Source organism: Eutrigla gurnardus (assembly GCF_963514095.1).
Source record: "Eutrigla gurnardus genome assembly, chromosome: 15".
Classification (NCBI taxonomy): domain Eukaryota; kingdom Metazoa; phylum Chordata; class Actinopteri; order Perciformes; family Triglidae; genus Eutrigla; species Eutrigla gurnardus.
Genome location: NC_139938.1, coordinates 1107072 through 1126726, shown reverse-complemented (window position 1 = coordinate 1126726; position 19655 = coordinate 1107072). Strand labels below are relative to the sequence as shown.

Below are 19655 nucleotides of genomic sequence, written 5' to 3'. Positions count from 1 at the left end.
GTAATTCTTTATTATCAGGCTGCTCTAATAAATCTCTTAAATCTCTCCAGCTGGTCCAGAATGCTGCAGCTCATGTTCTGACTAAAACCAGAAGAAGGGATCACATTTCTCCTGTAATAGCTTCTCTGCACTGGCTCCCAGTAAAATCCAGAATAGAATTTAAAATCCTTCTCCTCACTTACAAGGCTCTTAATGGACAGGCACCATCATATCTTAAAGAGCTCATTAAACCCTACTGTCCTGCTAGAGCACTACGCTCTCAGAATAAAGGCTTACTTGTAGTTCCTAAAGTCTCCAAAATTAGAACAGGGGCCAGAGCTTTCAGCCATCAAGCTCTTCTTCTGTGGAACCGTCATCCGGTTCTGGTTCGTGAGGCAGACACTGTTCCCACATTTAAGAGTAGGCTTAAAACCTTTCTCTTTGACAACGCTTATAGTTAGGGCTGGCTGGATTATAGTGACACACTGAGCACCCCCCCCCCCCCCTCTCTCTCTCTGTTCCCCTGGAGTCCCTGTGCTTTCTCGCCTAGCAGGTCTCCCTGGACCGTGGTGGAACCTGATCCGGACTTCACCGATGCTGTGGTCTTGTTTGACTCTTACCGCCAGTATTATTAAGGCGGCTGACTATTGATTAAAGTAATTGACTTAAATCTGCATCTCTACTGTTACTAACTTGACAACTCCTGGGATTACTCCCATTATGCTTTCTGGTCCAGCAGAGTCCGCTGAGGTCCTGACCGATGCAGACTGCTAACTGGCCTGACGCTGGAAACACCATATTGTAGCTCCATCTGCTGCTGTGTGACTGCTCAACCACTCCTGCTTTTTGGTCTACGGTTGGGATGGATCCATCTTGGCGTGGCTGTGCCTGTGCCTATAAATCAGTGGTTCCCAGCCTGGTGTCACACGGCTAGATCAATGATTTGGATAGTGTTAATATTGCTACAGCTGATTTAGAGGTCTGGTTTTATTTATTTTTTTACAAATTGGTGAATTGCATCAGAACTGCTTCCCCTTTTCCTTATTTCAACTTCATTTTTTTTAAAGACACTCAATCCAGCCAGACACAACATGGAAAATTCCAGAAAAAAACACAATGATGCAAAGAGGCTGTCTGGAGCCAGTGTACACATTGTGTTTGAAGGAACCATCATTCCTTGAGAACAAACATTCAGCTTTGGAATGAGGAAAGAACCAACCTGCGAACAAGCTATCCACCATAACGCCATGTAAACTTGTGTATTAACTTGACGACTAAGCACTTGGGTGTTAATGTAGAAGAAAAGGGAGAACTAATGGCCCACCTCCATGCTTTTAAATGCGAAAAGGTGAAGCTGTATATAAGTGACGGTCAGTGGGGAAGTGGATACAATATAACTGTGGCTTCTTTCTGGGAAATACATTTGTACATCACACCTGACCGAGGTCAACATTTCATTTTCTCACTTTTGAGACGTGCACACCATCCTCTTCCTTTATAGTACGACAGATCATGTGAACATCATTTGAATAATTTGTTTTCACTGTGGTCATGTTTGTACATGTGCAACCACTGAGAAATGCTGTACTTTTGTTCGAAAACACAATGCATGCACCAACCTTGGGCAACAGTCATCTGTTAGCTTTCTTCAAATCCGTACTGCAATGTTGAATAGAAACCTCTATAACTATAATTAAGTTTGATGTGGCTATCATTGCAGATATACCTACACTGGCAGGGTAAAGGTCAGTGGTTACATGGGAGCAGAATGAATAATGGAAAGTCCTCCATATATCATCTCACTCAGTACAGGTAACTTCACCAATGACATATTGGTTTTTCTCCAAGTCATTTCATTTAACGAGCCCTAATGTGACTGACTTATAAAAACTCTATTATTTCATCCCAGCAACCCAATGGAGATGTCGTCACTGAAACTTTTGCTTTCTTATTCTAGTTCCTGAGAAATCTCATGATCATTTTCCAGGGTACCTGTTAGGTTTTTTTTCTTTTTATGTGATACAACACCACATGCCGTGATGTGTAAGACTTGAGCTTTTCCAGTTCCCTTTCCGAGAGGTTTCTGTCACTATTGTCGTCCCCGACTTCCTCCACGATGGCCAGTGTGGCTGCATGATCATACACACGATGTCACAATGGAATAGCATAATAATGAATAGATCTATTGTTGGAAAACACTGGAGTCAGATCCGTGTGATATAATGTCCATCTGTTAATTTGATTCTTAGTGAATAAAGATTGTGCTTTGGTGTTTCCAACTGATGGAATGCATCATGATCTTAAGTCAACACACACACACACACACACACACACACACACACACACACACACACACAGGCAGTTCCACTTCACGTCGGGGTTTTTCAACCTTCTGCTTCTGTCCTACATAAATACAGAGCCAGCATGCTCACTTCAAGCAGACAACCTGAACACATACTCAGAGCAGCCTTCTCACCTTTCTGCCATCCTCGTCAGATCAGCCTGCAGTCGTGAACATCTTTGGATCAAGTCCAGCTATCAAGGTAAGATCTACTAAATGTTCTGTTATCTTGTTTGTTTTCATCCCCAACGCCTGTTATGAATTAGATATTCATTTTAATTTGGTTAGAGTCCCTGTAACCTGTTGTCTTTTCTTCCAGATGCGCACATTGTTCCTCGTGGTCCTGTATGCTGGACTGTGCTACGCCAGCTCTGTCAGCCATCAAGGAAACATAGAGACCCTGATGGATCATGGTGGGCAGCTCTCCTCCCTCTCCGTTTTTCTCTCCGCCTCACATTCAGTAAATGTTGATTGATTCCATCTGTGTTAATGTGTTTCTTGTCTCTGATTGAACTAGTTCTGGTCCTGAGGGTGCCTTATGGTCTGGGCACAAGGGTGTATGTTCCTCTGAGCTGTGGAGAAGCTTATCAAAACCAGCCCGTGGTTTGGAAGAAAGACGGTAATACAACTGCTACTACTACTAGTAATACCACTGGTACTTCTAATAGTGCCTGTGCAGATATGATAAATTTTTTTAAACGTTTCTGTGTTTTTATGATATATTGGAAGCATTGTTGTTCCACTGAGCTATGCTTCTCGTTTCAGGTGAGAAGATTGAGCCGGCTCTGCAGGGGAACCAGGTGACGGTCCTGGTGGAGGAGATGAATGGTGGAAACTTCACTTGTCACCTCGGTCCGGACGGAGAATACCTCAACCACACCGTGATCCTGATCCAACTAGACCCAGATAACAGGACTGTCATACTGGAAAAAAAGTCCCCTGAAACAGGTAAGATAAGAAAGATGGAGGGAGCAAGGGGGGGGTCAGACACAGTAAAAAGACAAACTAAAGATGAGGTGTGTAATTGGACCTGGCAAGAGTTGTTTCACTGGAGGAGACATTGGATAGGTGTCACTGAAAAGGGAAGATAAGACAGATGGTGGGAGAGTTGGGGGGAAAACAGACAAAAAAGACAAAGGCTTTATTCCCAAAAGCAGACAACATTCAAAAGATAAGATGACTGGTGTGCTAAATGTGAAAAGAAACTGTGCAAAAGGAGGAGCAGAGTAATGGTGACGCAAATAGACAGAAAGAGGGGGAAAGAAAGGAGACATCACAACGATCAGAAGGAAGGAGGAGAGAGAATACATTAAAATTAGAAAAGTAAGCAAAGAAAGTTATACAGAACAGAGTCTCTGTTCAATACCTGGTTATACTTTCATACAATTGTTGTGGCACAGCACACATCACCATGTTGCTAGTGCTAGATAACAAACGTGTTGCTTCAAGCCCAGAAGCGTATCTCGTTTTCCAGATTTTCTTTAACTTTTTCAGAGATCTTTTACCACCTCTCACAAACTGCAAACTGCAAAAAAAAAAAAATCCTTCAAAGCACTAAGAAGTGTTGGACTGAGTTTTTACTGAGAAGCTGAAGTCTCTGCTCCTCCAGGTCACATCCACTGTTCAGCGCCCAACTACACAGGCTCCTTCGACTGCACCTGGAGAAGAACAAGGTCCAGATCCAGTGCCGCTGTGCTCCTGGTGAAAGCAGAACGGTGACTATAGAATATAATTTCTCCTACTTATTTCTACTCAATTACATCAGGATCTTTTCTAGTCATCGTCACAGTCCCGTACCAACCAGTCTGTCTTCCATCCAGCGATTTGGAAACGATTCCCTGTGAGCTGGCTGCTGATGGATCTGGGCTTCACTGCCGGGACGCAGGCTGCGCGTTCAACGAGGAACAGCATCGCATATCCCTCACCATCTACATACACAGCAACTCTCGCCTCGAGGCTTACACGAAGACCTTCTACCTGAGAGAGATCGGTTAGTGGTTGTGTTCTTCATGTCTGCGGTATCAGCAGTTTGGTTTATGTGGCCTTATACTTATACATCCACCCTTTTCCCCTCACCCTGCCCCCCCCCCCCCCGCGACGCAGTGAGGCCCGAAGCACTCCCAAACCTGAGCATCAGCAACGGGAAGATGTTCAGCTGGAGCTACCCCGAGTCCTGGGAGCAGCCCTGCAGCTACTTCAGCCTGCAGTTCCAGGTCAAGGTGGTCCATAAAGGAATTTCTTGTGACAGCACCAACCACATCATGGTAATCAATAGATGCACAATGTACAGTTGATCAAATACATTTGCTGACCTCCAGTTAAATCTCCTTTCCTTGGTTTAATGGGTCCTCTCTTCTCTTGTGCAGAGTAACACCACTCAGGAAACCAAGTATGAGGTCAATGTAAAACCTCATAAGTACGTTTTCTGCGTGCGAGCTCAGGACAAATACACCAACGGACCATTCAGCCGCTGGAGCCTTTGCACGTAAGTATATATTACTCGGACCATTGGGAGTCAGTACTGTTTTTAACTGGTATTTATTCCTAAATCCATTATTTGAATGAGAATATGATTTATCCAAATAATACGAAGTCATGCCACCAACACTGATGCTGTTTCATCCCGTCTCCAGAGTGGATAAACACACCATGGCCTGCTAACTTCTCTCACTGGACTGTAGCCATAAAGGATGGAAGAACAAAAGCACAAAAAGTGGTGCTATGCTTCAGGAGTGATTGTATACCTGTACAGTATTTATTGATCATTCACATTTGTCTCGATGGAACTGAAGCATCTAGTTAAAATTATTTGTAAAATGAATTGATTTAAATTAATTTCTCATTCCTTTGTGCCATTTGGAACCCTTTTTTAAATAACTATCCCTGCAGAGCTGTTACTAAAATGTTTTCTTAATATTTCATAATAAAGTGATGAACATAATATACAGCGTCTCCAATGTTTTTCAAAAACAGTGGTAATTCTTAAGCAATGACCACCAAAAGGAAATATAGGTACAAAAAAATGTTTATTGTCATATTTACAGCCGGGAGATCCCATGGATGTGAGGAGGAAAACACAAAAAGGCAGATCTCCAGAAATGAGTTGACTGTCCAACAGAGATCTGACAAAATCTGTAAAAAGCACATCCCTGATGTTTCCGAGAGGTTCAGGGACCTGTTTATAAGGTGGGATACACCTTCCCCTTATGCCCCCCAACACTTCACCTTCTTCATCCACATCTAAAAATCAATATTGACAATAAGTGAAGACGCATTCATTTAATGAAGAACATGCACTTTTTGATGAAAGCATTTTCGCTACATCTGATCTCAATGTCAACAGTATGTCAGGATGTCACAGTAGCTTTAAGGATTATTGCATATTATTATTACATGTCAAACAGTGTAGGTTGATACTTTAGATTTAGATTTATCTTTGACTTTTTGAACCATTACTCTCAACATTTTCGACCATTCCAATTTCCCACATTCATTCTTAACTTACCAGATGTACTACAGTAAAAATCCCATTTGTTAAATGAGTTAAATCATTTCTCCCTGTTTAACTTTTGCCTGTCTCATACATTTAGAATAAAGCATGTTATTAATGTCAGTCTCTTCAGTAAATGCAAAAGGCAACATCTCAACTTGTACAGGGGTTGAGGACACCACTTATTGATCTTAATCATGATCAAATTACATTTGTATCTGTTTTAACCTGCTTGGTTTAGCAGAGGCTTGGCAGAGAAAGGTATGGCTATACTTTAGTGAAAGAAAAGCCACTTTACCCATCTGGACGGCCAAGCAGGTTTAAAACATCTCAAATATTTTCACATAAGATTTAACAGCGTTCGTGGGTGATGGCGGCTCGTGGTATGTGGTCTCAAACCTAGGGATAGTTTATGATGATTACAGATGCACCGATCCGACTTTTTCAGTCCTGATACGGATATCTGGGCTTTGGGTATCGGCCGATACCGAGTACTGATCCAACACCAGCGTTTAATTAATACCCTGTATGCCTCCCTGTGTGGAAGTGACTGTGATCACTCATTTGACGTGTAAGGCAATATCAGGCTTGACTTAAATATTGGTCTCTTAACTCTGTAAAACAACATATCACAAATACAAATGTAGACATACATTTAGCTGAATTATTATTTATTATCAAAAAAATCATACAACAGCGACTTGGTAAAAATTTTCAAAATGAACAGGAATTACAATTCAAGTGTAAACTTTTTAAATGCAGCAACAAATTGGTCAAAACAAAAACAAAGGAATTACAATTCTAGTAAATAAACGTAGAATTGAATTGAGTAGATCCGCCCCCTTTCATCGCCAATATCCGATCCAAATATTTGAGTTGGTATCGGCCCGATATCCAAATCGGTGCATCCCTAATGGTAACCACACAGACAGATAGTAACCATTGTTGTTATTGTTAAAAAAAAAAATGTACGAGATGTGGGAGAGAACATGGAAATATAGAAATTGGGAAGCCCATCTCAGTCCTCAGCTGTTGATTGTTGTCGGCTGCAGGTTTAGAGTAGGATTTATCGTAAGGTTTGTAGTAAAGAGCTTGTAATGGCCTCATGTTTTTGTGTGTGTGTGCGTGTGTGTGTGTGTGTGTGTGAGAGAGAGAGGGAACAGAAGGATGGGATGGCAGCTTCCAGCCCGAGTTGTTGCCGTCCCCCTTCAGTGGTGCTGCCTCTTAGATAGGTACCTACACACAAAGACACGTTCAGTACATCTGATACAATGTGTTTTGTTGGATGTACAGTATGAAGACATTTTTGGGTTTGTATAAGGAAGATCTAACAGCATGCGTTATGTCACTAAGACTCTGTGGTTGTCTCTACTGCGGTTCAGCATGTGTGTGCTTACCTCTCCCAGTGTTTGTGGTTGAGTCCACTGAAGTCATCGAGCTTGGCGATTTCTTTGAGGTACTGAGCCAGTTTATAGAGTTCCCTGTCTTTCTCTCTGTTAAGGTGGGCCTTCATGAAGGGTCGGATCTAACACACACACACACACACACACACACACACACACACACACACACACACACACACACACACACACACACACACACACACACACACACACACACACACACACACACACACACACACACACACACACACACACACACACACACACACACACACACACACACACACACACACACACACACACACACACACACACACACACACACACACCGAGAGAAACTAACTTAGAAACCTCATGCATAATGCTGACAATAATGGGGAAGAGGTCAAAGAGTGTCAAAGTTACAACAATTATTCTGGTCTTCTACCTTTAGTCCGTTCTGTGGATTCATGAGGAAGTTTCGTCCAATGTCGTCAAACATAATGGTGTTCTTCCTGTTATAAAATTCTCCATACTTTCCCCATATCACACCCAGGGGCTTCACCTGGATACGTTGATGAAGTGCAAATAAAAGCACAATGCCAATTGAATGTTTTATAAAAGAATAAAAATCCTTATCACACTACACAACTAAATATTAATAAACATGCTTTCTTCTGCTGTGAAAGACTTGTTTACATCATTAATATGTGTAATATCTTCCATTCATGATCCGCTGTATGTGTACCCACCTCCACAACCCCTCTCTTAGGAGTATGTACTGTGATCATTGCTGCACTGTCCAACATAAACGTAACCTTATAGTTGGGGTTGTCCGTCACTCCCAGCTCCTAGGCAGACACACACACACACACACACACACACACACACACACACACACACACACACACACACACACACACACACACACACACACACACTACTGTTAGAAAATTGATTAACACTGCCACCTTTTGGCAAAAAGAGGGTAGAGTACAGTAATAGTAGCAGCAAAGTAGCAACAACACAAAATAAGAACACAACAAGTGAAATACTAACTTTCATTTTGGCATCGATCCACTTCATACTTGTAGCAGCTAAGGAGAGAAAGAAAGCACTTGTGTAAATGTATATTCCAAAAGCAGAGATTGCTGGCCACCATCATAAAGAGGAAATCACTACCAACAAATGGCCATAAGATATATAATTAATAGATTAAAAAGCTACTGTCATACTGACATATTTAGTGGTCTTTAGTTAAGACACATCCATCCATCCATCCATCCATCCATTGTCTACCGCTTATCCTGTATTCAGGTCACATTATATTATTGAAACAAGAAATAATGACGTGCCAGGCAATTTAACCGCATGCATAATATAACCTTATTTCATTCATTGCACTAGAGGTGGTATGTACCCACAAACATCTCTCTCTCTCTCTCTCTCTCTCTCTCTCTCACACACACACACACACACACACCATCCATCCATCCATCCATTGTCTACCGCTTATCCTGTATTCAGGGTCACGGGGGGGCTGGAGCCGATCCCAGCTATCATTGGGCGAAGGCAGGGTACACCCTGGACAGGTAACCAGTCTATCACAGGGCTGACATGTAGAGACAAACAACCATTAACTCTCACATTCACACCTACGGGCAATTTAGAGTCACCAATTAACCTATCCCCATCCTGCATGTCTTTGGACTGTGGGAGGAAGTCGGAGAACCCGGAGAGAACCCACGCTTACACGGGGAGAACATGCAAACTCCACACAGAAGGAACCCGGGCCGACCCGGGAATCGAACCCGGGACCCTCTTGCTGTGAGGCGAGAGTGCTACCCACTACATCACCGTGCAGCCTAGTTAAGACACAGTCCAATAAAAAATTCCATTTAAAAACACAACAACTGTTGTACAGTAAATGTTGCATTTTAAAGGAAATGCAGCCATTCAACAACTACACTCTCCTTGTCAGTAATGCATGTACTTCATTCCAATTTAGAACACAAAGAGAATAAATGACACATACACCAGATGACAATGTCATAGTCCTCGTAGGCTGATGTCAGAAACTCGTGAAGGTACGGTCTCATCAGCTCCTGACCCGTTTCTGCGCACGACTTGTGATCTAAACACACATAGGATGCAGACGTCAATGCATAGTGTCCGAGGATAAACTAGCAACCGATAGCCTGACAAACAGCGGTGGATTTTATATTTTAAGGAGACAAATATTGTAACTCACCGAACAGCGTGTAGTCGACATCCAATACCAGAAGCCTTTTGGCTTCTCTGGGAGGGTTCATCTCCTCCACCTTGTAGTCTTTCACTCTGCGAGCGATCTTAGCCAGATTCTCCTCTCTACAGACACATAGCGACATTTGTTTCTCAGACACACACAGCCAAATTTCCTCAAGTCCTCCCACATTTATCCTCTTGCGGGCACACAAAAAAATAAAATCCCATTAACATCTCTCACCTGTTCTCCACTTCAATGACCTCCTCCTCAATGTCAAAATCATTGACCACATCATCGTTCTCTGGGGGAGGGGCTAAAACGTCTTCCTGCACAAAACAAAACACACACACAGCTAAAGTGTACAAATCACTCAAAAGGAAACTAATACAACACATTAAATAAGCAAATATTAAGACTTCGGGTATCAGAGAACAAATCCTCCAATTGGCTAATTAGATAAAAACAATTACAACACTGTAAGGACTGTCTAGGATCATCACCTAACAAACCACTTATTGACCAATTGAATAAAGCTAGTTAGTGATCAGAAGTCTCAAATAACTAGTAAGAGAACATGCACGTCATTTTACTATTTCAATAACTATCATGTTTGATTAAACTGCAAATTAGCCTGTCACTTCGGCATATCGCCAGTTATAGATATATTTGGAGTCAGTTCATTTCTCTATCACCCTGCGACTTACCAGGCTCTCCTCTCTGGTGCCCATCATCATGATCTTAGTGTTGGGCTTCAGTTTCAGAGAGCCCAGCTTGACCTCATCCTCTGCAGGTTTACCTGGAGTAAAGGAACGAAAGAGAGAAAGAACACAAGGAAAAGGGGGCGATTCATTTAACTGCAAAGCTTACATACAACTACACAAAATAGAAATCATTTACAGACTATACACAGGTGGAGAACTTTGTCCGGAGGCTTCATTCAGGAGAGAAGTGAAGTACATATAGCCAATAATAATGCAACGGCATAAATGTTTGGATATCATATGGTAATATTTACCACGGATGCCCTCTCACCTTTGACTTTGAGTCCCAGTAGTTTCTGTCTCTCTGGCAGCACCCCGGTCAAGGTCTTAATGGACTGTTTCAGGTCCATCACCGTGTCCTCCTCAGACAGAGAACTGATGGAGTACTCCTGGCCTCCCCACTTAATTATCACTGATACCGACATGGCAGGTTCTTCACATAGACACACGCGGCTGCAGCTGGAGCAGCAGAGGTACACCTTCGCAGAGAGGGGGGGTACAGTGTCAGGGGGTCACACACCAACTCGCTGTAGCTCGAGCAAGAGAAAAGTAGCTAATAAGGGTACACGGAGAGCAAACCACGGAGCCGCTATTGTTAAGCATGTGTTGTTCCGGGAGGCTTATTGAAGACACGGAGGCCAAACGCCTGCTAATCGGTGGAGACACTTTGACAGTAACGTTATCTGGTGTTGATATTTTTAGCACGAGATGGCTAACACCGACTAGCAACAATGTAAACACGCGAGGTAACGAGCCAGCTAGCTAACATTAGCTGACTACGCTACACGGTGTGGGCACCCTCACCTGGTAGAGCAAGCTATCAGTTATGCTTGGCCAACGCGTTCAAATGTCGCCTGAAAGTTAAATTAATTAATTAAGTTCGGCGTTCAGTTTCATTCATCTAGCGGCACACAACTCTGCTCTTCTTCCTGCCGTCCCGAATCCTGCCGGTAGTGACGTAGGGGGGAGGAAAGCTTGGTTACCATAGTGACCATCTTTCAATAGCTTAACATAAAATTGTTTGATAAAAGTTTCCACTGACTCCATCCTCAAACGCCATATAGTAAAGAAAAGACAAAAAGAAAATACAGTTTTAGACTTTTTAAACGAACATGAAGTTTATTATTTTGACTCTGGTTGATCACAAACGTGTAGACAGGTTTGTCTTGTGTGTTTCCTGTAGCCTACTCAGATATCAGATAATGCGATTATTACTGGAGAACCTTTATAGGAAGTGCAACTACATGAATAAATGAATAAAAAATGATACATGTTATTATTAAATTGACTAATACCACCACTATAATACTGTGTGCAGAATGTTACTAATATTTGGTAGGCTATTATTTAATTATTTGTTTTATTATACTGGTGTGTGTGTGGTAGCACTGGCGCCTCACAGCAAGAGGGACCTGGGTTCGATTCCCGGGTCGGGGTCAAATTCTGGTTCCTTCTGTGTGGAGTTTGCATGTTCTCCCTGTGTGAGCGTGGGTTCTCTCCGGGTTCTCCGGCTTCCTCCCACTGTCCAAAGACATGCAGGATGGGGATAGGTTAATTGGTGACTCTAAATTGCCCGTAGGTGTGAATGTGAGTGTGAATGGTTGTTTGTCTCTACATGTCGGCCCTGTGATAGACTGGCGACCTGTCCAGGGTGTACCCTGCCTTCGCCCAATGACAGCTGGGATCGGCTCCAGTGACCCTGAATACAGGATAAGCGGTAGACAATGGATGGATGGATGGTGTGTGTGTGTGTGTGTGTGTGTGTGTGTGAGAGAGAGATATGTTTGTGGGTACATACCATAGTGCAATGAATGAAATAAGGTTATATTATGCATGCGGTTAAATTGCCTGGCATGTCATTATTTCTTGTTTCAATAATATAATGTGACCTGAGAACATCCCATCTGCTAATAAACCCCCACTTTAACTAGGCTAATTTTGACTCCCTTGAGTATTTATATGGATCCCCATTAGTTAGTAGGCTATAATTCCTCTCCTTGGGGTCCATATTAAAACTTATATAGAATGAAGAGATATTTGCACTCATATTATTAGTGAATAAAACTGCTACAATATCACCAAAACAGTGACAGTAGGCTTTTATAATGCCCTGCCATGAACATACCGGTAACTACAATACAGCCTAGGGTCTGACCACTCACTCATCCCAACTGTAAATCTGACCACATTCACAAACACGCCAATACTTGCTAAATATCCAGGCCCAGTAAGGAAAATAATGCCTCATAAAGGTAAAAGTGCTTTACACAGGGGTCAAACTAGCTTTACTTTAACAAGTACGGGGCTACACGATTTAACGGGACATTGCGCATGCCCAGTACACCCTCCTCGGTACTTCAGGGTAATGGCTGCTAGGTGAGATGAGCGGATCGGCCGCATCCTTCGAGCGTGAGGCGCTTCCATCGAGAGGGCCGTTAACTCGGGCGGTGCCGAGTTAAAATGGTCGATATCCGACCCGAAAAGCATCCCAAAAACGTTGTACATATTGCGAACATCGTCCTTCAAATGTAAGTTCTGTTTCTCTGTCATTACTCTTGACTGGGCGCCATAGCTAGCAGGATCTAACGTTACCAGGCTGCGTGCTAGCTAAGCCACAGTTGGGCTGAAGGGGGGAGCTGTTTGTGGTCACAGCGAGCTTCAGGTAGTTGAAGAAAACCCTTTCGCCTTTATATGAGTGCGTATGGACTCTGGTGTGTACATTGGTGGCATTAGAACCAAGCCAAGGCGCCTGGGTGTGTTTTTATGTGTATTGTGTTGAAGTGAGCTTGGTTGTTGACTGTAGCTAGCTGACAGCGATGCTAGCTGACTCCGTTAGCTTGGATTCTTGGCACCGTGCCCGCTGCCTGCTCGACGCAGCTCATCATCTCCACACAGCACGTACGCTGCTGGAGCTACATCACCAACTTGACACGTCGCATCTAGAGAAACCCAAGCCGTTCATTTGCTTTGGCGCTATTATCCTACACTGCAATGTACAACAACCAAGTTCTTCTACGGCGTAGCTTCGACTTCCCTGCTTCCGTTGAGACGGCGGGGTTACTAGAGTTCATGACGTCCCACGATCTATGCAGCACTCACTCATCCATAACTGTGTACTGTCGTGATTTCAGCGAGCAGCGGCATCAAAACACCCATTTAGACTAAGTTCGACTACAACATGGCCTGTAGCTGTTAGTGGATTACGACATAAAATAAAGCGTTATATAAGCTGGGATTCTCTCTCTCTCTCTCTCTCTCTCTCTCTCTCTCTCTCTCTCTCTCTCTCTCTCTCTCTCTCTCTCTCCAGTAATAGTCGCGGTGAATTCAGTTATGCAAGTTATCAGGGGTCCTGTCCCGGGATGCAGGAATATTAATGTCGGACATCATAACGCGATTCCAAGCTTGTCTTTAAAGTGCTACTGGCGTTGGGTAGTTTTGATGGACAGGATACACACTGTTATGCACCCTAGTTACATCAGGTATGGAGCACACACACCTTCATACCGTCTTGTCACATGATCTATACAGACATCGCATACATACGCAGCAATCATCATGGCCTATCTGTAGACGTTAAAAGTACCAAAAAAAAAAAAAAAAAAAAATTAATATTCAAATTCAGTAGTAGTTATAGTTCATTGATTTTATAGGTCATTTAGAGTAAATATATATATTTTTAGCGCTCCTGATTATTTCACTGCCTCTCAAACATACAATGGCGATGGTTCTCCCTTTTACAAGTGCATATATAGCAAGACACCAATGTTATATATAAATAATACATTTTTGAACACATGTATTTCCTAGGTGGCAATCCAAATCTTCTTCACTTAACCTGATCTTTAGTCAGGCCCGCCGGCGGGCCTTCTTGCACTAGTTTCGCATTAATTCCGTTTAATCGCATATTATTTTAAATGCGTCTGTGTTAGGGCTGAACGATTTTAGGAAAAGATCTAATTGCGATTTTTCTGACAGATATTGCGATTTCGATTTGATTCACGATTTCCTTCAAATCAAGCTTCAGTGCAATATTCACAATGTACAGTAACATTAAAACATTGAATGCTATTACTCTAATGCAAGGACTAAAGTTAAAAATTGCTTCCAAATGAATTTATTAACAAGAAACATGCATGTTCATTCTTTAAAGTCCTTGACCAATGGCAGTTATTACAAATGAACTAAAAGAGCCATCTTTGACTGTCTTAAAATGTGCAAAAATCCTTAACTGTAATAATTTAATTTAATTTAACACTTTTTCTTTACACTCCGCGTATAGCTGTGGGACGGCAACCTGTTAGAAGTCGGTGCGGGAGGTAATCGTATATCTGTCCAGCGTGCGGAGGAGGTTTTTAAATCCGTCTTTCCGGTGTCTTCCGCTGCTCTTATCGTACGGAGTTACACTGGCAAAAGATGCTGTAATTGTAGTCTGTTTGCTACAGTGGGCCTGATCATCATAGTCACCGGACTTTTTACCGGACTTTTTCGTCATGCACGCTAGGGCTGACCGATAAATCGTATTTTCATCGCCATCGCGATATGAACATGCGCGGTTAACACATCGCAAAAGATGCCTGAAACGCGATGAATAAAAATAATTTTATTTACATGCGCCATGCATTCACACCATTTGGCCAATCAGATGAAGCAACAGCTAGCCGTCGGCGCCGGCAGCGTCCCCGGGTCCTATGTTCCCCCGGGTCCTATGTGTTCCGGAGCCACCCTCAAATTAATTGGTGTTAATTTTGTGGCGACTGCGAGGCTATGTAACACGATGGCGGAGAAAGGAGAGAATAGCGAGGAAAATGTGGTTGACGAAGAACTTGGGGTGAAAAAGAACTGCACTTCTGCAATTTGGAGTTATTTTGGATTCCGTAGCGACGACGTGTTACAAACACAGGTACTGTGTAAAACATGCCGAACAGCTGTGGCAACTTCCAGAGGAAACACAAAAAACCTCCATCACCACCTGCAACACAACCAGTGTTTCCCCTACCATTGTACAGGCCTGCCGCCAGGCCAAAAAAAATAAATCAATACTCCAAAAATAAGCTACCTATCAATTAATTCATAAATCAATAATCATTTACATTAGGAGCGCCTCCGCGCAGCACAGTAGACTTGCTCCGCAAGATGTGCGACCGCAACAATCCTCGCCGCGCGCTCCCGCTACGTTTTTCGTGTACTTTACACGCTTGATGTTGTTCTGATGCCGTTCCGCCTCGTTAAACCACCACGATGTCGCTTTCTACTTTGAAAACACGGAGTTGACACTGTATTTTGACATGCGGTTGCACTCTTTAGACTCGTGGTGTGAGCGGAACCGGACCGGTACCGGAACCGGACCGGTGCATTTATAAGAAAAATGCCACTGTGTTTCTCCGTCCAAAATCCGCTTTCCTCGCGCTGCCTGCTCGCACAGATCCGCTCGTGCGCACATTCGCTGATGCAGGTCCAGTGTTTAATATAAATATATGCAGAGACGGCGCTCCTTAAAAACAACATCAAGCCATGCCTGTGTAGTATTAGGACGTGATGACGTTTGTACAACCGGGCTAACGGGCCAAAGCCCGTTTGGGCTGGAGCAGTGTGAATGCAAAGCCGCGGGGGACCCCCTGGGGCAATCGTGCCGAGGCACGCTACTGATCGCGCCCTTAGGTAGCCTATGTTAATAAAATAAGGATTGTTTTTGATAAGCTGTGGAACTCTGAGTTAACCTATTTCTACCTGAATTTCTATGAACTACCAGGCTGTTGAGTAAACCTATAACTTATATTTTACTTGATAAAATAAGACAATATATGCACTCATGTCGTTGTAGTGTTTTACAGTATCTGTAGCTATTAATGTGATGCTCCTCATTTTCCAGACATATTATTCCAGCCCCTAATTTTGGATAATTTCCATCAACTGGCACCTTAATAAGTCACTCTCTCCTTGAATCCTTGAAAACCTTGAATACACTCTGGTTGAACAAAAATGTTGAATGCAAATATAATAATTGCAGAATTGCAGACTGCTTGCTGTGCCACCTGACTTAATCCAACTGCACCAATACACCATCCCACGCGTCTCGTCTGTATAGGGTTTTTTTCGGCGGGTACCACCGGGCCTGAAAAAAATTCTAGGGGAAACACTGAGTGTACCTATTATTATAGCAGAAAGACAGGAACTGTATAGCTAATATGCACACTTCAATATTTGTTTATTTATCGCAAGTCATATCTCATCGCAATATTGAACAATGGTATCGCACATCGCAGATTTTCCTCATATCGTGCAGGCCTAATGCACGCGTCATGCAAATGTCTGTGGTGATTTTTCAAGTGCCGGTGTTGTGCCGTGATCAGCGCCGCTGCCGTGAAATGCACCCTCTCGCGGGAGATTATATCACCGGTATATATTGGTTGTGTTTCCGCTGGATGTTATAACTTTAGCGCGACAGGTTTTGCACAGTACCCGTTTCTGGTGCACGTCTGCAGCCTCAAACCCGAAATACTCCCAATGACGGACGTGCTGTTTTTCTTGGCGATTAAATCCCCTAACTCCGCTTCTGGTCCAGTTGAAGTAATTTCTGACTAATTACAAATACGGAGCAGGTTAATACTGATTGGTTAGCGTGACCTGTTCACGAGTAGTCTGATTGGTGAGCTTGGCAGGATGGTCGGGAGACGGCATGTGTAAAATAGTTGACGACAGATCCTGGGTTAGTCAGGAGCGCTGCAAAAACCGCAGCTTTGGCGATCACATGATCGCGTTGTCTGAAATCGCAATTTCGGTCAGAAAACGATAAATCGTTCAGCCCTAGTCTGTGTCATATTACACATCATTTGAAAGCTACGAGTCTCGCGAATCCAACAAAGTAAGCCGTTTTAGGCTCACGGAAAACACATCAAAAGCAAACACAGCATGTGTGCAAAGAGTGCACAGAAAAATAAGCATGTAGCATGCTCATCCTTATATTCAGAGAAAGGTAAGAGTCCAACGAACAAAAGTAGCCACTTCGTTTAGTCCCACGAGCACGCTAACTCCGGTAGTCATCCATAACACGCCATGTGTTTACTTTGCAAGTCTCTGTAGAATATATTGTTTTTGTTTGTTTACCGCTTTGTACCGTTTTACGACGGAGCGGCACCTATCAATGTTGTGTATTTCCGTGTTCGTTAGACGCTTCCGGACAAAACAAGCCCTCTCCCGTGATTCTGCGATCCGAATTGGCTGAACAATCTGTCCATCAAGCGAGCCAGTGCTTCACTGGCTCTCGGCAAGTGACGCTGACCAACCCTGCGTCATCGTCATCTACAACGAGCCAGTGGCGGAGTAGTAAATTTCTGACTGACAGGTCTTATAGCCAATGAGCTTACGATTCCAACGATCTATTACAAGGGAGGCGGCGGCTTGAGGGTGGGACTCACGGCGACTGCGTAACAGTAACTTTGATTTGTGGTCTTTGCTAGTTACGCACGGAGTCTCGCGCGCGCATCACAGAAGGCTGCTTTTTGATTGTTTTGAGCATTTTACAATGCCTAAAGCCAAAGGAAAGACTCGGTATTCACTTGTAGACGCCTACTTTTTTATTATATTGTACAAGTTATAGTGTAAATTGAAATGTGTTACTTGTTCACCTGTGCTCTTTTTACCAAATACAGCATTTCAAAGAAGTTATTTGGTTTGACTGTTCTTCTACCTAAATGGTTATGTTTGGTATGTTTTTCAGTCACATAACATTCATTTGGATAATGATAAGCACATTCGGCCGCTTTTGGAGAGGTTTTGAGTAACCTGAGAAATACAAAAAAAAAAAAGTTGTTTTTATTAGTAGTTGTGATAGTATTGGTGAAAAATTCAAGTACAAAGGCACACTTGTTAATAGGACAAATCCAAAATATTAGGTCTCTACTGTCAACAGTTTTCTCATGAAACATTATTGAATGAAGGGTACTTTAGACGGTTTTTGGCATCATGCTCTGAAAAGCCATTTTTAAACAGCAATATCTGGAAAACTATCTCACCTGTGGCCTTCAAAATTTCTACAGTGTATATCTGTTACTAATAGCCTCCAGACATGGAATATCGGGGGTGTAGCTCAATGATAACCTAGTATGGTAGGTACTTAAAATGTGGCTTGTTGAAATAAAGTAGTACATTTGAAGAGTGGCTGAGCTCCCATTTTTGCAGATAAAAGACTTCTATCACTTCTGCCTCTATCTCTGGTGTTAGCTTAAACATTCTACAAAATATGGTCTCTCTCAGATGATTAGTTTCACAGATATTAAGGCTAAAAAATGGAAGTAACTTGCCCAACTTCAGAGTCGTATTCCAAAAAACTGACAAAAAGTATCAGGTCCAAACTTACTTTTTTTGAAAGATCATATTCTTGTTAAAATCATATTAAAAAATCGGGAGGGTGTTTTGCCTCAATTTGTCGCAGTGATTTTTTAAAATCCTGATATTGGTGGGGTTTTTGTGGCCGGTTTTGGTACTGCATGTCCTAACAGCCTACTAGTAATCACCACAGCAGGGCAATTCAATTGTGTTTTTTAACCATTTACCAAAGACTTACATGTGACTAAATGCTATGGATAAATTTTGCCTCACGAAAACATTAAAATGTAGCACAGTTGTAGTTACAGAGGCAATAAGTCCTTGAATGTGAGTTAAACTTGGTGAAAGCATCTTTTAATGTCTTAAACCATGAACAAACATAGCATAATATCGAAGACTGTACATTTTGTCATACTTTAAAGGGATAGTTCAGAATTTTGGACATAAGACCTATTTTCCAAGTGAGCCGGTGTGTTCGAGACGTCTGGAGACGTTTTCAAGAAATTTCATTCAGTTCTTCTAGTTGCCGAGTTCCCTTATTCTATGGCTAGCGCAAGTCAATCGTTCTAGCTAGCATGGCATTAAACACAGTCTTGCCCACTCCACAGTGCACCCGAGGCAAATCCATTTTAACGGCAGACTATTGATGTACATATGTGTTGATAGAATGTTTGAAATAAAACCAACCTTGCATTTTTAAGGATTTATGTCTCAGCAGCAGCAGCAGCGTGTCATACTTCCTAGTAGGCTATGGCAGCAGCGGAGTGATATCACCTAGCGCTTATAAGTTACCGGTTCTATAATAGTTTGTTTACCTGCTGTCATTGCTACAGACGCAGAGTAGCCTGCAGTGCTAGTTTCTTCAATCTCACAGAAATGGCCACTTTTGGAGAATATACTGAAACTTTTGAAGACTCTGATGAGGAGTTTTTTTCCACCCAAACCCAACCGTACCTGTACGAGCCTGAATATACAGAGGAAGAATTGCGGGAGAGGGATGCTCAAAGAGCACAGTGTTTCCCCTACCATTGTACAGGCCTGGCGCCAGGCCAAAAAAAAAAAATCAATACGCAAAAATAAGCTACCTATCAATTAATTCATAAATCAATAATCATTTACATTAGGAGCGCCT

General features: G+C 42.7%; 2 protein-coding genes across 2 annotated transcripts; one reads left to right on the top strand and one right to left on the bottom strand.

The window, feature by feature from the left end:
• Window positions 1–2391: 2391 nt before the first annotated feature.
• On the top strand, window positions 2392–5255 carry il12bb (interleukin 12B, b). Its single transcript, XM_084028847.1, has 9 exons — window positions 2392–2522; window positions 2640–2733; window positions 2838–2939; window positions 3086–3268; window positions 3930–4035; window positions 4141–4310; window positions 4424–4584; window positions 4687–4805; window positions 4954–5255. Exons 2-9 carry the CDS (start codon window positions 2640–2642, stop codon window positions 4979–4981), a joined length of 963 nt encoding a protein of 320 aa, XP_083884973.1. The 5' UTR covers window positions 2392–2522; the 3' UTR covers window positions 4982–5255.
• A 1680-nt stretch (window positions 5256–6935) lies between these two features.
• On the bottom strand, window positions 6936–11141 carry ublcp1 (ubiquitin-like domain containing CTD phosphatase 1). Its single transcript, XM_084028245.1, has 11 exons — window positions 11003–11141; window positions 10470–10677; window positions 10142–10233; window positions 9678–9763; window positions 9444–9559; window positions 9228–9326; window positions 8252–8289; window positions 7945–8043; window positions 7641–7757; window positions 7208–7335; window positions 6936–7046 (listed from the first exon to the last, which is right to left on the bottom strand). The coding sequence occupies exons 2-11, from the start codon at window positions 10621–10623 to the stop codon at window positions 7019–7021; spliced, it is 957 nt and encodes a 318-aa protein (XP_083884371.1). The 5' UTR covers window positions 10624–10677; window positions 11003–11141; the 3' UTR covers window positions 6936–7018.
• Window positions 11142–19655: the final 8514 nt, after the last annotated feature.

Coding starts and splice junctions, on each gene's coding strand:
- il12bb (XM_084028847.1), top strand. CDS start 2,640: ATGCGCACATTGTTCCTCGTGGTCCTGTATGCTGGACTGTGCTACGCC. Junction 2,940..3,085: donor CGTGGTTTGGAAGAAAGACG/GTAATACAACTG, acceptor TTCTCGTTTCAG/GTGAGAAGATTGAGCCGGCT. Junction 4,806..4,953: donor AGCCGCTGGAGCCTTTGCAC/GTAAGTATATAT, acceptor TCCCGTCTCCAG/AGTGGATAAACACACCATGG.
- ublcp1 (XM_084028245.1), bottom strand. CDS start 10,623: ATGTCGGTATCAGTGATAATTAAGTGGGGAGGCCAGGAGTACTCCATC. Junction 10,234..10,469: donor ACTGGGACTCAAAGTCAAAG/GTGAGAGGGCAT, acceptor CCTTTACTCCAG/GTAAACCTGCAGAGGATGAG. Junction 9,560..9,677: donor GTCATTGAAGTGGAGAACAG/GTGAGAGATGTT, acceptor ATGTGTCTGTAG/AGAGGAGAATCTGGCTAAGA.